Source organism: Amblyraja radiata, chromosome 3 (genome assembly GCF_010909765.2).
Source record: "Amblyraja radiata isolate CabotCenter1 chromosome 3, sAmbRad1.1.pri, whole genome shotgun sequence".
NCBI classification, from domain to species: domain Eukaryota; kingdom Metazoa; phylum Chordata; class Chondrichthyes; order Rajiformes; family Rajidae; genus Amblyraja; species Amblyraja radiata.
The window spans coordinates 61,049,234-61,065,282 of NC_045958.1; the positions used below are offsets into that span (position 1 = coordinate 61,049,234).

Genomic DNA, 16,049 nt, shown 5'->3' on the forward strand with positions numbered 1-16,049 from the left:
ATTTTATTTATTTTAGAGATACAGGATGGAAACAGGCCCTTCGGCCCAGCAAATCCATACTGACCATCGATCACCAGTTTGCACTAGGTTTGCGTTATGCGACTTTCTAATTCATTCGCTGCACACCAGGGGCCGTTTTACAGAAGCCAATTACCCTACAAACCCGCATGTCTGGGATGTGGGAGGAATCTGGAGCACCCAGAGGAAACCTATGCAGTCACAGGGAGAATGTGCAAACTCCACACAGACAGCACCTGAGGTCAGCATCGAACCCAAGTATCTGGTGCCGTGAAACAGCAGCTCCACCAGCTGCTGCATCAAGTTGTTCTTGAACTAGCTGTTGATGTTACCAAATAGGAGACAGGAGAGAAGATGCATTTTGCCCATCACAGGGCAACAGCTGGAATATCCCCCACATAACAAAATCTTACAGCACAGAAGGTGCACGGAGGTGCAGTGGTAAAGTCGCTGCCTTACAGCGCCAGAGACCCGCGTTCGATCCTGACTACTGGTGCCGTCTGTACGGAGTTTGTACGTTCTTCCCGTGACCTGCGTAGGTTTTCTCCAGGATCTCCGGTTTCCTCCCACACTCTAAAGAAATACAGGTTTGTAAGCTAATTGGCTTGATAAAATTGCAGTGTTAATGTGCAGGGATCGCTGGTCGGTGCACTCAGTGGGTCAATGGGCCTGTTTCCGTGCTGTATCTCTAAGCTAATCTAAAATAAGGTATTAAGCTCCTTTGCTCTTTAGAACTTAGAAAATGCAGCAGAGAAACAGGTCCTTTGGCCTACAATATCTGTGCTGAACAAAATGCCAAGATAAACTAATTTCATCTGCCGACACATGAACCATGCCCCTGTACTCCCAGTATATCCATGCAGTATGGAAGAAAAATTACTCTGGGAGAAACACAATTACTTAGTGGGTCATGGGCTTGGTCTGTGAGTCGAACTTGATGGGCAATGTTACCTCCCTCTACATTGTAAGAATGTACAGATAGCTCTTGTAAGGAAAATTGACACGTTACCTATTTGAGCCAAAATGACTGTTTCTGAATAGAGCACTGCTTTGCATTCGTAAACTTGGCTGGTGACCAAAGCTTGATCAGAGACACAGATTGCAAGGAGCAGCTTAGGAGATAGAAGGGTTAGGGAAAGAAATTCATAACTTTGAGCCTATCATTAATTGAACAGGACATCTAATTTCAATAATTTTTAAAAACTAACAATAAAACCAGTGTAATCCTAGTTTACAGTTGATTGTACAGGCTACAAAAAAAATCATGTGTTGAAATACAACCCTGTACACTCGTTACCATAAATGTTGTTTCCTTCTATCAATCCTTTCCCTCGTTCACCAATGACAACGCCGTCTGAATAACCATAGCAGATGAGATTGTTTCTCAGAATGGGATCTCCTCCTCGTCGTATATCTGCACCCCCCCAATGATTTTCACGTATAATATTTTCTAAAATTGAAGGAAAATACATAAAATTACAAGAATTATAAGACTGGTTGAAATAAATGATAAACCATCCTTCAGAAATCATTGTTTGGTAAAGGACAATAAGCATTAACTGTTTACATCCATCTCTAGCAGTAGGGATTGAATCTCAGCATAAATTAGTATTGCATCAGCAAATTTAACTGCATATAAAACCAAATTAGGGATGGGATGATACTCAAGATGTATATCAAAATACATAGGAAGGAACTACAGTTACTGCTATACAGCAAAGATAGACACAAAGTGCTGGAGTAACGCAGTGAGACAGGCAGCATCTCTGGAGAGAAGGAATGGGTGAGGTTTCAGATCAATACCCTTCTTCAGTGTGAAGAAGGATCTCGACCCGAAACGCCACCCATTCCTTCTCTCCAGAGATGCTGCCTGTACTCCAGTACAGCTCCAGTTCCTCCAGCATTTTTGCCTATCATCGGCATACCATAATGCACACAGTTGGTTTCATGTTCTTTTTCTAGGTGTGCCCAAAACTTGAGAGTCTTCAATTTACAACAGAAGGTTTTAATGCTGGCAGCAAGACAACTCAAAATGGCTGCACACTTATACACTACAGGCAGGAAAAAACTATATACAAAACATCTCTCTTTGTCCTGTGCAGCGCCACCTGCTGCACGGGAGGAGCAACGGGTCCTCCCACCTCACACAGTCCACCAAATATCACATTCCCCCTTTCCAGTTTGAGCGTCTCTATTCCTGAATGAGTCGCCTTGGGGGAATACCACGATTGCAACGTGTCGATCGACGATGGACCACAGCAGATCGGCGGGGAGTTCGTCTGGCGGAACTTCGTCAAAGTCAGGCACTCCAGTATCCACACGATTCGGCACCAGTCCGACTGCTTGGTTCTGGTCAGGTTCTGTGCAATCTTCGCTGGAGGAACGTGGCTTCATAATTGGTCATTATGCCGTTTGCACTGGCTTTCTTGTCCTTGGACAGTGCACATTTTGGTTCCAATGTGAGCCATGATCTTGCCAGTGCACCATTTGCTTTGCTTTGCTCTCCATATAATTGCGGTTATATATGTAGTCGCTAATGTCGAATTTGGACTTGTTCAACTTTGTTGGCTGAGTGCGCTCTGTATAAGAGTTACGGGTCGGGTTCAAAACTGAGAGGGGAGAGCGCACTTGACGTCCAAGCATCATGTCGGCTGGAGTTCGACCGGTAGTGCAGTTTGGAATGGTTCGATATTGCTGTAAGAAATCGCGCAATGTCAATTGTTTTGATTTCTTTTCAATTCCTACAGCACATTTCATGGCCTGCTTGAAAACACCGATGAGCCGCTCTGCCTCACCATTTGAGGGTGGATGAAAAGGTGCCGATGTCAGATGCACGAATGAATGATGTTTGCACCAGTCACCGAACATTTGCGAGGCAAATTGGGGTCCATTGTCTAGGTATGTTGCAAAGCCTACCTGAAGCGTCCTTGAAAATCTTCCGTTGCGGGTGTGCGCGATTTTGGCGCCGTTTAGAGGGGGCGGGTTTAAAACGCGATTTTCTCTAAGCTGTTCCAATCGAAAATGTTCAGCCTAGTTAATTATTAACGAAAAATCGCTGGAAGACCCCGTCGCAAAAGCTATTATTAGGTTTAAAGGCCTTGAATAATAGTTATAGTAGTTTAAAAATCAATCTTTAAACCCGCGACCGTCAGCAACCGCATGGTCTCATAAAGCAAATAGCAGAAGTTAGGTTGTATATTTTTACATTAAAAAGGGCTTCTAAAGATCCCTTTATACAAAGTTTACTATTGCGAGTAGCTCAATTTGGGCCCATTATATCGCGCAGTATTTTTCTCGGCATTTGGGGCACAAATCTACCGCAATGTGAACGTTCTAAACCAGCGCGTTCCACAGGGACCCACTGGAAAGCTGATTTAAATGGGCATTTATTTACAGCAATTAAACACTAAATTCCTTCCATTTGGCCTATAAATTAATGTAAATGAGATTTAAAAATCATGTTTTATTGTGAATTATTTGTGAATATTATTTGGACATTTAGGCTATTTAAAAATGTTAATCATTTATTAAGAAATGGATAGATGTTTAGATCTAGTAATTGAAGTCTGAAATTAGCTACAATTAGGTAACTAACTAATTATATGCTTTAATTTCAGGTCATCCAAGTAAGATTATTTTATATTTGTTTCAGAATGCTTCAATCTATGATAACTGAAAATTTCATTCAGTTCTCTTAATTTTTAAGAAAGTTATGGGCTTTTGACTGTTCACGATCACAGCTTTTTTGTTATATCCATAGAAAATCAATAGGGAACAAGATGCTCATTTCCCAGTATGAAAATGGCCATAACTTTTTAAATACTTGAGATATGAAAGTGAATTAGGTGTCAAATTAAACTTATTTTTATGCTTTATCTGATGGGATAAATTACAGACTTGATTTTTAAAATCTCAAAATTTTGTAACATTGCTACATTGTCGCTTACGATTGTTAAGGGCAATCCCCAAATGGCGAACAAATCGTCGAGCGCAGAAGTGGTTGTTTCGGTGGTTGGACACTTATTCATTTGGATAACATGTGGCCATTTCGAATGGGCGTCCATGACGACCAGCCACATGTCCTCCAGGAACGGTCCGGCAAAATCTATGTGGATTCGCTGCCATGGTTGGTCGGGGACGGGCCATGCGGAGGTCCGGCGGATTCGGCGCTGTTTCGGCACATGGTTTGCAGTCCTTGCAGTGGTCGGCTATATCGGTCTCGATATTCGGCCACCATACATGCATGCGGGCGAGCGCCTTCATTCGCACAATTCCAATGTGTGTCTTGTGCAACATTTTCAGAATTTGCGATTGCAGTTCCATCGGAATGATCACTCGACAATCGCGGAGCAGAATGCCATCCTTTGAGGATATTTCCGTTTGCGCATTCTGGAATGAGCGGAATTCTTTGTCCAGCTTGGGACTGTTCGGCCACCCCTGAGTGACAAAATGTCGTACCTTCGACAAAATGGGGTCTGTGCTCGTGTAGTTTGTGACCGTCCTTGCGGAAATCGGCGATGACCCGTGTGTTGAGCAAGTTCACGTACGTCTCAATTTCCATAATTGCCTCTTCTTTATCGAATGTCAGGTCGGGTCCAACGAGACAGTGCATCGGCATTGGCATGCTCGGCAAATGATGTGGTAATCATATCCCATCATGATCAGGGCCCAACGTTGTAGACGCTGCAACGTCATGACAGGCAAACTTTTCTCCGGACTGAAAATAGTCAGCAGCGGCTTGTGGTCGGTGATGAGTAGGAAATGTCGCCCACTCAAATATTGGTGGAACTTCTGGACACCAAACATGATCGCCAGTGCTTCTTTTTCCACGGCTGTAGTTTTTCTCAGTGGTCGTCAGCGTTTTGGATGCGAACGCGATTGGTTCTTCCTTGCCGTTCGGTGCCGTTTGTGAGATTACAGTTCCAAGACCATATGGCGATGCATCGGCGGCCAGCGAGATCGGCTTTGATGGGTCATAGTGGACCAAATGCGTCTTCTGGGCGAGCATCTCCTTCAACCTGGTGAATGCATGGTCACACTCTTTGGACCAGTGCCATTCGATGTCCTGTTTTCGCAGGTTGTTCAATGGTGCGCACAAAGTCGAAAGTGCCAGTATGAATGGCACGATTGGCACCAAAGTGCCAATATTGCCATAGTAGTTCACCTTGCCAATGAAGCTTTCAAGCTGCTTCACATTTTCGGGCATCGGTAATTTCACAATGGCGTCCACTCTTTCTTCCGATGGCTTCAGACCACTTGCCGAGATCACATGTCCGAGATATGTGACCTGTTATCGGAAGAATGCGCACTTGTCCATGCGCAACTTCATGCCGTAGTTGTTCAGTGCCGTGAGAACCTGTTTTAGGTTCTGCAGGTGTTTTTCCTCTGTCCGGCCGGTGAGAATTATGTCATCCAGGTGTCAAAGTTCATTTCTTAAAAAGCAGATAGCAACAAAAACTGTTAAAGGCATGGCAATCTTTAATTTATTCGTCAGGCAGAAGTGGCAAGATTACAATGAGCACAAACGTTGCTCAGTGCTTCTCGGGCTCCACTCAGAGAATAAAGGAAAGTTAGCACAATTATACATTTTTCTTATCAGTAAAACACTCCTACCAAGTCTGAATATGGCATGACTGAAAGATTCTGTAGCCTTTCACAATATAGGAAAGCTGGCTCATCCAATAACAAGTTATTACTTATCTCTGGAGCATCAGCTATTTTTTTCAATCTTGGCTTCTTTATGGCCTTGAATGAAGCACATGTTATTACGCAGGCTGCCATCTTAATGTCTTTATTGAAAAGACAACCTGTCCTCCATATTGTGTTTCATATAATTTACAAAGTCATTCAGACTTGGCATCGAGCCATTCTTTTGTTCTACCAGTCCATGCTTTTGTAGAAGAACTCTTAGATTTAGAATTTTAGATTTGACTATTAGATTTGACTATTAGTTCTTTCACAGATAGGCGGCTACGTACGGAATCCCAGCAACCAGATTGTCGACCAGTTCCTGGAAGATGGCCGGCACCGGTGCCGGTCCAAACGACAATCGGTTGTATCTGAACAGTCCCTTGTGCATGTTGATCACGAGCAGGTTTTTTGTCTCGTTGCCCAGTTCCACTTGGAGATGCGAGTCGGACATGTCCAATTTCGAGAAGTACTGTCCTCCTTGCAGCTTGACGAACAGCTCGTCCACTCTTGGTATGGGATGTTGATCAATGTGCTATTGAGGATTTAGTCAATTTGTAGTCGCCACAAATGCGCACCTTGCCGCAAGGCTTCAGAATGGGCCACACCCATAGTTGTCATTCAGAATGGTCCACATGGGTGATAATTCCCATTTCTTCAAGGCGGCAGAGTTCCTTGTCGACGGCGTCCATCCGACTGAACAGAACTGGTCTTGGTTTGAAGAACTTGGGGACGGCATTGTCTTTGAGTATGAGCCGTGCCTTCATCTTTGTGCAATGCCCGAGTCCAGGTGCGAAAACGGCTGGAAACTGGTCAAGAACCATCTGCAGGTTGTTCTCGCACTTGCTGACCATGTTGCAATCCGTGGTAGATGACAATGCCATAGTTGATCCATCGTAGATCAAGGCTTGAAAGCATGGATCCAGTCGATGGTGCACAGGGATGTACCTTCTTTACCAACGACGATCAGCGGCAACATTAGTGTCATACCATTACAGGAAACGGCGACAGTGCATTTGCCTTTTGTGGGAATGGACTGTTGTCCGTATCCAAAAAGGCGGATGTTGGCCGGTTTCAGATTCGGCGATCCGATCCTCTCCCAGATGTCCTGACCCACTAGCGACACAGCCGCATCAGTGTCCACCTGGAACTGTAGATTGACGTTCGAGACCCGCAGCGAAATCCTCGGCTTGTCGGTGATCGTAGACACACCGAGCACTTTAATAGAAATGGTCTCCGCGATTTGGTCGACTGTGTTTTGCGCTTTCTTGCCCTTTCTCAGCCCCCCCACCCCCCACATAAAAATGACTAAAAGACCTCCAAAAACAAACTTTTAGACAGACTAAAATAAAAATAAGAATGAAAGGACAGACAGCTGCTGGCGAGGCTGCCACACTCGATGGCGCCACCACTCGGATTTGATAAATTGATACCTCAATTTATATCAGCTTTTCAGTATCACTTTGCTCCTTGGATTCTAACTACTTGCATCCTCCTAATTTCATTTGCTCCGTCACTAGCAGCTGAACTTTAAATTGCCTTCACCCTAGACCAGTGCTTCTTAAACTGATGAATGGTTCACCCAAGGGTGAATGGAAATTATTTTGGGGTGAATGAAACTAGAGGGGTGAATGAAGGGTGAATGGCTTAATTTATTCAGATATTTATATATTTTTTTCTATTGCAGTCAGGCTGTAAGTGGGTGTTAAGTGGTGATTGGAGAGGGGTGGGTGGGAAAGGGCCCAGTCTTTGCAGACTGGAGTCAGGCTTGAAGTAGGTGTGAAGTGTTGGCTAGGGAGGTGGGGAGGGGGTACCAGGGTAAAGTTTCTGTTTATCGAACCTGCAGTAGAACACGTTCAGCTCATATACTCGAATTAGCTGATTTTTTGTTTTGCTTGCAAATTAAGACACTATGTTCTTGTTGAAGTACCTAAAGAAACCAGCTCTAGAGGAAAAGTGTGCAGAAGGAAGTAGTTCATTTTTGAAAGAAAGTGAAAAGAACAGGACTCAAGAAGAGGTGTGTTGATTCGGTAATGCGGGTTGCTTTGGAGAAGGAAATTGAACCTCGGTTTGAGAAGCTTGTCACAGGAGTATCCTAGTCATAGATGATACTAAACATACATGTAAGTGTAGAAATATACTGTTCGTCATATATTTTGGTAAACATACACAATAAGAAAACATTGTTTCTAAGAATCTAATTCTAAGTTCTAAGACAGTTGTTTACTAACTTTACTTTATGTAAACTAGAAAAATTCTAATTCTATTCTTATTTTTTTTGTTACTCCTAGTTGCGAGGGAGGGCGCCAGATATTCAGAACTGAGCAACAGACAAAGCTGTGATGATGTTTTGAGCATGCATGTGACATATGTCAGTACACATGCACAACTTTTAAAATATACCTGGATTTGGAAGAGCCAGCTTCTGGAGAGAAATTTACCAAACATGGCAAGTTGATATTTGGTAGTATTGTGAGCTTTCGTTGGGGAGAGTTATAGAAAGTTACTAGACCGTTGATGTTCACACGGGAGGGCTGGTCCCCCAGCGCAATATTCCACCTCTCCACCAATTCCAATATTTGCGGCCATTGGGGGGGGCTTTCTAGAACGCTAGTATGGGTGTTGTGGGCTGAAGGGACTGGTTTCCAGAGGGCTAGTATGGACATTGTGGGCCAAATGGATTTTTGGGGTGGCAGCTCAGTCCCCAAGCCTAATGTGCTGGCAGCTCACTCACAGCTGGTGGGCTGGCAGTTGACTCACGGCTATTCCTTGAAATTCCATTTCAAGCAGGGTGCAAGGCCACCAAATTCAAATGCAGTTTCCTACCAATTTAAGCAGGGTGCAAGGCCAACAAATTCACGTGCAGTTTCCGACCACTTCAAGCAGGGTGGAAGGCCACCAAACTCAAGTGCAGTTTCATACCACTTCAAATAGGGTGCAAGGCCACCAAAATCAAGTGCAGTTTCCTACCACTTCAAGCAGGGTGCAAGGCCACCGAATTAAAGTGCAGTTTCCGACCACTTCAAGCAGGGTGGAAGGCCACCGAATTCAAGTGCATGATGGGAAGAATCCTCTGCACCATTTGCTGTGCTATATTTCAAACCAACCACCACCAACCATTTGCTGGGCTTTATTTCAAACCAACCACATTTTCAAACCACATTAAGGACACTCAAGGACAGTAAAACCACACTCACAGTTTAGTAGACATGTGTTCAGTGTTATTCACAGCTCAGACTCAGAGACGTAACCCTCTCGCTCCCCCATCTTGCAGAGACTGACTGAGGCACTCAACACTTCCGGGTTTTATTGTCCCTCAGGAAGGGGCGTGGCCTTCAGGAGAGAGAATCTCAACATTTTTTAAACACTAATAACTCTTTTATTTTTCATCGATGGGAAAAATCCTCTTGTCCTGCGCAGCGGAGGGGGACTCTGAGTAAGATGGCCAAAAATCACAGTCATATGTGGCAGCGTTTTTTCTAAAATCAATATACAGAACAACAGGAAGTGGTCAAGATCAGACTTTTAGTAATATAGATATTAGTTGGATGCTAATATATTAAATCACATACTCCATGGTTTTTTGAGCTAGTTTTCCAAGAAAAAAACTGCAGTAATCAAAGCCCAAAAGGGTAGGATGGGGCTGAAGCCCAGTGTTTACATTGGAATGTTTTTTTTAAATCATTCTAACAGAATGATTTTCCAACTCCAGTGGTAATTAAACTTTTTTTTTCACTCCTAGTTTTCCTTACATATTTTTAGGATGTTCAAAAAGTTGAATATAATAAATTAAGAAATTAGTTAATTTATGTTTTTTGCTCTTGTGACAAAATAAATTATATATAAAATTATAGGCAAGGGAGAATAAGATGAAAATTACTAAAAAAAACATAAGAAAATATAGTCTAGGGTGAATGAAATGTTGTGATAAAGACAAGGGTGAATGACACTGAAATAGTTTAAGCACTGCCCTAGACCTTGGACGTCATTCCCAAATTCTCTTCTATCAGTAACCAAGCTTCTCTTTGAACACTACAACTGCATGTATGCCACTGCCATCCCTATCAGCACATTCCATTCACATGTGGCTCAGAGGCAGCATCTCTGGAGAGAAGGGATGGGTGACCTTTTAGGTCAAGACTGAAGAAGGATCTCGACCCGAAACATCACTCATTACTTCTGTCCAGAGATGCTATTTATTGGTGGCTCAATAAATAAAAACACATTCATGATAAAGTCCAACTTTATTCATCAAATACACAGGAGCATTTCAACAGCCAGTCACTGCTGGCATCTCACTTAAGAGAGAGTCTTTGTGTAGTACCTTAATACCATGTAAAGGGTGACATGCATATTTGTGTAGTGAAGATTATAAAAGGCATGAATTAATAAGGGTTAATCTACAGATGATGCCTGTCATGCTGAGTTACTCCAGCATTGTGTGTCTATCTATGTATGCCACAGCCACCCCTAGCACTATATTCCATTCACACTTGAAAAATGTTTTTTCCTCATTTTTGCCTCTTTTGCCAACCCTCAACTTGATTCCTTCACTAATGGAAATAATTTCTCTCCATCTGCCATTCATGATTTTAAATGCCCCTCTAAGATCCCTCACAATATTCTCTGTTACAAGCATAAAAAAACAAAACCACATTTAAGAATGAAAAGTATGAAGAGCTGGAAGAAGCCTGGGTGAGCAAACACAGCCCTAATTAATGGGACGGAACTGCAGATGCTGGTTTACACTGAAGATAGACACAAAATGCTGGAGTAACTCAGAGGCAGCATCTCTGGAGAGAAGGAATGGGTGACGTTTTGGGTCAAGACTGAAGAAGGATCTCGATCTGAAACGTCACTTATTCCTTCTCTACAGAGATGCTGCCTGTCCCGCTGAGTTATTCCAGCATTATGTATCTACCTACAGCCATAATGAAATTGGCTTCTGAAAAATTTCTAAATTTTAAATGAAAATGGCTTAAATGAGAATATATTTAATTTAAATATAGTACATTGATTTAAGAATGGATATCGAGTTGTAAGCCACGTTAATCTATCAGTTTCACAAAATGTCAGTAGTACCTGGTTAATTGCAGTAAAAATAGCAAAATAAGCATAATTTCAGGATGCTTTATTTAAATATTTACATTTGGTTAAAATGACCAATATTTTTCAAGTTGTTAAGCTCCATACTGACCTAATATTTTTCAAGTTATTAAGCTCCATACTGACCTAATATTTTTCAAGTTATTAAGCTCCATACTGACCTAATATTTGGCCCCTTCCATTTTCATTCACTGCAACACCTGCAGCAAGTCCTTGATATATGTGATTTCCACTGTAAAGGGAGACATGATCAACACAGGATTAGAAAGTTGCAGAGAGTTTGTGGATGTAGCCTAGCCCATCACGCAGATCCCTCTTCACACCACTGAACGCATCTACACTGCCTTGGAAATGCAGCCAGCATAATCAAAGACTTGTCCCACCCTAGCCATTTCTTCGTCCTGCTCCTGTCAGACAGAAGTTACAGAAGCTTGAAAGTGCTCACCACCAGACTCAGGAATAGCTTCTTCCTCTATTATCAGGCCTCTGAATGATCCTTCCATAAGCTAGGGTACTATCCAATTAATCTCTAACTCATTACAGACTTTGGAACTGGTGTGCTGTAATGCTGAGAACTATATTCTGCATTCGGTATATTTCCCTTTGCTCTACCTATTGTACTTGAATGTAATTTGATTGTATGTATGTATAGTATTAACTGATCTGATTGGATAGCATGCAAAGCGAAGCTTTTCACTGTACCTCAGTACACGTGACAATACTACACCCAAGTCAAAACCCAAGTGTTACTTTATTTGTGGGTGGAGATGAAAGAGGAAATCTTCTACCTAACCTGCATAATGACCACTGATATACCCCTGGATTCCAGCATAAGACCCTTCTACTTCCTCCTTTAGATGTTTGTTCTTGGGTCTTTCTCCTAGATATTTATGCATTTGAAAGACACTGAGCGAGTGAGTGAGTGAAGAAATATGCATCCATTTATTGATCATCCATCCCAGACAATGAAGTGCTTCATCCCCAACCCCTGGCTGCTGGAAATATGTACTGAACAAATATATTATCTGATTGAATTTCCAGAATACAGTCATTATCTTCTTCACATTACCTCGCTTGAAGGAGATTCCTTATGACAGAATTCATGGTTATCATTATCACCAATATGGCAATTAGTAATGTGTTATTAGCTCAAGTTGTAATTAAATGTTAACTGTTGAAAATAAATACTCAGGTCAGAACTCAGCTTGGATAATTCCACTGCATCTTTCCCAGAATGCTTTAAAACACATTTCAGCAAAATTCATTGGAGTGGCTGACATCAAGACTTGCAGACTTTGCCACAGGCCTAAATGCACAATGTTTTTTTTATTCTCACTGACACTTGAACAGTAGGTGGAAAGAAAACAAGAACACATCCTGTGCAGATTACATTTAACTATTCATGATATATGGAAAACAGAGGTAATGCAACTTGCGATCTGTTGGTTCAGTAATTATTCACAAGGAAACATGGCTTTGCTTAAGTGTACACCAGGTCCTAAGCAACAAGAGAATATTTGCAAATACAGGTGCACAACCTTTTATCCGGAGTTCCGGAAACCGAAAAACTCCAAAAACCGGCCATTTTTCCCAGGATGTCGTCTGCACACCAAAGCTCGCGTTTGGCGCCAAACTTGACCCGAAACGACCCACGGTCAACCCAGGTCTGTACCAAAGATCTTATAGCGGAGCTTCGCTATAAGATCTTTGGTCTGTACTACTGTAGCGGCTGCCTCCTCCCCAGAGACCGGGGAGACACTTAAACATCTGTAAATCATTGCTTAAATGTTAGTCAGTTAGTTTGGAGGGCTTTTATGTGAAGGGGGCGGGGGGGTGAAGGGGGAAACTTTAATTCTTAGTCCCCTACCTGGTCGGAGAGGCGGGGAGCGGGCAATGTCTTACCGGGTCGCCGTGCAGTAAGTTCCGGAGCGCTGTGGCCGCCAACTCCCAGCTGGGGCTGCGGGCGGCGCCGGTTGTAGCTCCGACCCCGGCAACTCTAGCCCGCGACCGGACGCCCGCAGCCCCAGCTCCGCGATGTTGTGTGTCGGTGGCCACAGCGCTCCGGAGCTTACCGCACGGCGACCCGGTAAGGCATTGCCCGCTCCCCGCTGTTATCCCAGCGCTGCGACGCCGCCGACTCCCAACATTCGCGGAGCTGGGGCTGCGGGCGTCCGGCTGATGGGATTTGGAGCGCCGTGCAGCCAGGGGTAGAGTTGCCGGGGTCGGAGCTCCAACCGGCGCCGCCCGCGGCCGGACGCCCGCAGCCCCCAGCTCCGCGATGTTTTGAGTCGGCGGCCACAGCGCTCCGGAGCTTACTGCACGGTGACCCGATAAGGCATTGCCCGCTCCCCGCCTCTCCGACCAGGTAGGGGACTAAGAATTAAAGTTTCCCCCTTCACATAAAATCCCTCCAAAATAACCGACTAAAATTTATGTAATGATTTACAATGATTCCCCGGTCTCCGGGGAGGAGGCAGCCGATCCAGACTTTTCAAGCCGCCCGCGCTACCTACCTAATCTACGCTAAAAATCTTCCATTCGGAAATCCGAAAAATTCCGAAATCCGACAAGTGTCTGGTCCCAAGGCTTTCGGATAAAAGGTTGTGCACCTGTACTATAAATTTGCTTAAAAGACTTCAGATTAAACAAGTATCTGTAACATTTACTCAGATATTACACAGACCCAAGAAATCACACCAATGACCAAGAATAAATTGAAAGACACTTTGTTGGAACACTCACCTTACCACTGGGTTTCCATTATATAAAATGTAGATCCCAGCCTCTTTATTTCCATAAATACGATTGCTACGAATGATGCCTTTTCCATTCCCAAGCACGACAATCCCAGACCGATGACCACTGTGTATCTGGTTGCACTGGACAGCAAGTCAAAAAAGGGAGAAAACACCATATGATTAGCGTTACTTGAAAAGCATCACTTCTATCTTATGAAGAAGGGTCTCGACCCGAAACGTCGCCTATTTCCTTCGCTCCATAGATGCTGCCTCACCCGCTGAGTTTCTCCAGCATTTTTGTCTAACTTCTATCTTATTGCGTTGTTTCTTCACGAAATACAGACTCCATTTTAGGCTATTGCAAAGTATCTGATGAGGGTAGACACAAAATGCTGGAGTAATGCAGCAGGACAGGCAGCATCTCTGGAGAGAAGGAATGGGTGACTTTTTAGGTCGAGACACTTCTTCCTTCTCTCCAGAGATGCTGCCTGTCCCGCTGAGTTACTCCAGCATTTTGTGTCTACCTTCGATTTAAACCACCATCTGCAGTTCTTTCCTACACATATATCTGATGAGGGTCTCCAATAATTTGATGATTAAATGTTCATGCATAATCACTGAAAGTCCTGCTGTCATTATGAGGTTGGAGCACATTTCGGACATGCATCAGACAAACAATAATGGAACCATCAAAGGAGGCTCTGCCTCAAATAGGCAGCCAGCTTCAAAGTCCCATAGCATCCTGGCCACATTAGCATTTCACTTCTAACAACAGAAAGAAGGCATCGGAGTCTGAAAACGTGAACACCAAATTCACGATTAGGTTGTTCCCAACAATCATCAGGTTCTTGAACATGACACAATACTAACCTTAACTTTGAACTATGGGCTGTCTTGGGTTGCACTGGGCACTTCTGTTCTTTTGCACCAGTATTGGGATTATTAATTTATTGATTTTTAAAAATTATATATATTATCTATGTGTATTACTGTAATACTGTTGCAAGAATTTCATAGTTCCATTAAATACTCTTGACTCTTGAGAATGGATCTACCTGGACTGTATATTCGATATCCAAAGCAAGCAAATGTTTTTCACATTAATTGTAAAAGAATGCTAACAAGACCTTTAAGGTCTATAAGCCTTAATATCCAGTAATTCTTCCAAATATTCTTCAAAATTAGAATTGGAAATGCCTGCAATCCAATGTCATCCAACATTCTGTTTATGATCAAACACTATTAAAATTGATTCAAGTAACAAAAAACAGTGGAACCAAACAGTCACGCAAAACCAAGTGTTTATTACCAATATCAAAGGGTTGGCCCCTTTTCGGATATCAATGCCAGCCTCTGAATTGGAATGGATATTGTTGTCCGCGATTAATCCACCTGCCTCCAGTCGTAAAAAGATTCCTGATGCTTTGCATTGACTAATTTCATTCTTTATCATTATAATCTAAGGGTAAAAAGCAGGGTTATTAGCTAACCATCGATCTGAACACGTTTGATTAATATACACACAAATTATAACTTTAACAAGCTATTAACTGCACTCTGATTAATCTATTAATTTTATGAAAATGTAGCACAAATGGTCAAACTTGGCTATATACCATTCTCACTGTCAAGCCAAAAGACGGTGGTTTTGTGTGTCAATCAGTGTCTTATTGTGCTGCACTACGGAAAGTATCATCTTTATCATGAAATATCCAAACCATTTTCAGTCTTACAATCCTATGAGAACTCCTGTTCCTCCTATTCCAACATCCTAAACTCTTCCTTCACAATTCGGGCTGCTGCATCGTCCATTGTCATCTCTTAAGCTCTCACATTCTCTTCCTCCAACCTTGCAACCTCCAAGATCCTCCTCAAAACCATCTCTCCAGCCAAGCCATCAGCTACCTGTCATAATATATTTGTCTCTGTGGTATCTTTTATCTGATTATATTCCTGTCAAAAACTTGAAAATGTTTGGGACATTTTAACAATGTTTGGTGCATTTCAAATTCAGACTTGCCAGAAACCCTTCCATGACACTAATTGTACCGTCTACTATTGCCCCATAGCAAACGATATAACCATTAATAACAGACACAAAGAGTTCTCTTTTAACACCTAGGCATTTTTACCAACTGCTATACTTGTGCTGCAGAAGGTGACAGTTTAGTGATAGGACTCATTAGAGATGCCAAACATGAGAAAAGTACACCGAGTAAGAAAAAGTATATATAACACAAAGGGAAGTTCAAATCAGCTGCAAAAAAAATGCCTCACCAACCAGGATTATATTTATGCATAAGTTGTATATTGAGGGTCATTTGTAGCTTTATTGTGCCATGCAAATGTGCCATGATGCCCTAAAATGAACATCAATGAACAGTAAAAGGCTCTTTTAATGCACATTAATGAGTTAGACTTGGAGTGCTGAGCAAAGTTTAAAAACATTTTCAGCTGATATAAAACTTCAAAATGTAGTCACAGTGAGGCAGATGGTAA

At 42.7% G+C, this 16,049-nt stretch overlaps 1 protein-coding gene across 2 annotated transcripts in view; it reads right to left on the reverse strand.

Annotated features, from left to right (window-relative positions):
* The window catches only part of fbxo10 (F-box protein 10), a 76,719-nt gene that overhangs the window by 21,435 nt on the left and 39,235 nt on the right, over positions 1–16,049 (reverse strand). For both annotated transcript variants that reach the window (XM_033017889.1, XM_033017888.1), the window contains 4 exons: positions 14,860–15,009; positions 13,555–13,691; positions 10,974–11,044; positions 1,316–1,468 (listed from right to left, as the gene is read on the reverse strand). In XM_033017889.1, the coding sequence (XP_032873780.1) occupies positions 1,316–1,468; positions 10,974–11,044; positions 13,555–13,691; positions 14,860–15,009 (511 nt within the window). The remainder of the gene's footprint in view (positions 1–1,315; positions 1,469–10,973; positions 11,045–13,554; positions 13,692–14,859; positions 15,010–16,049) is intronic.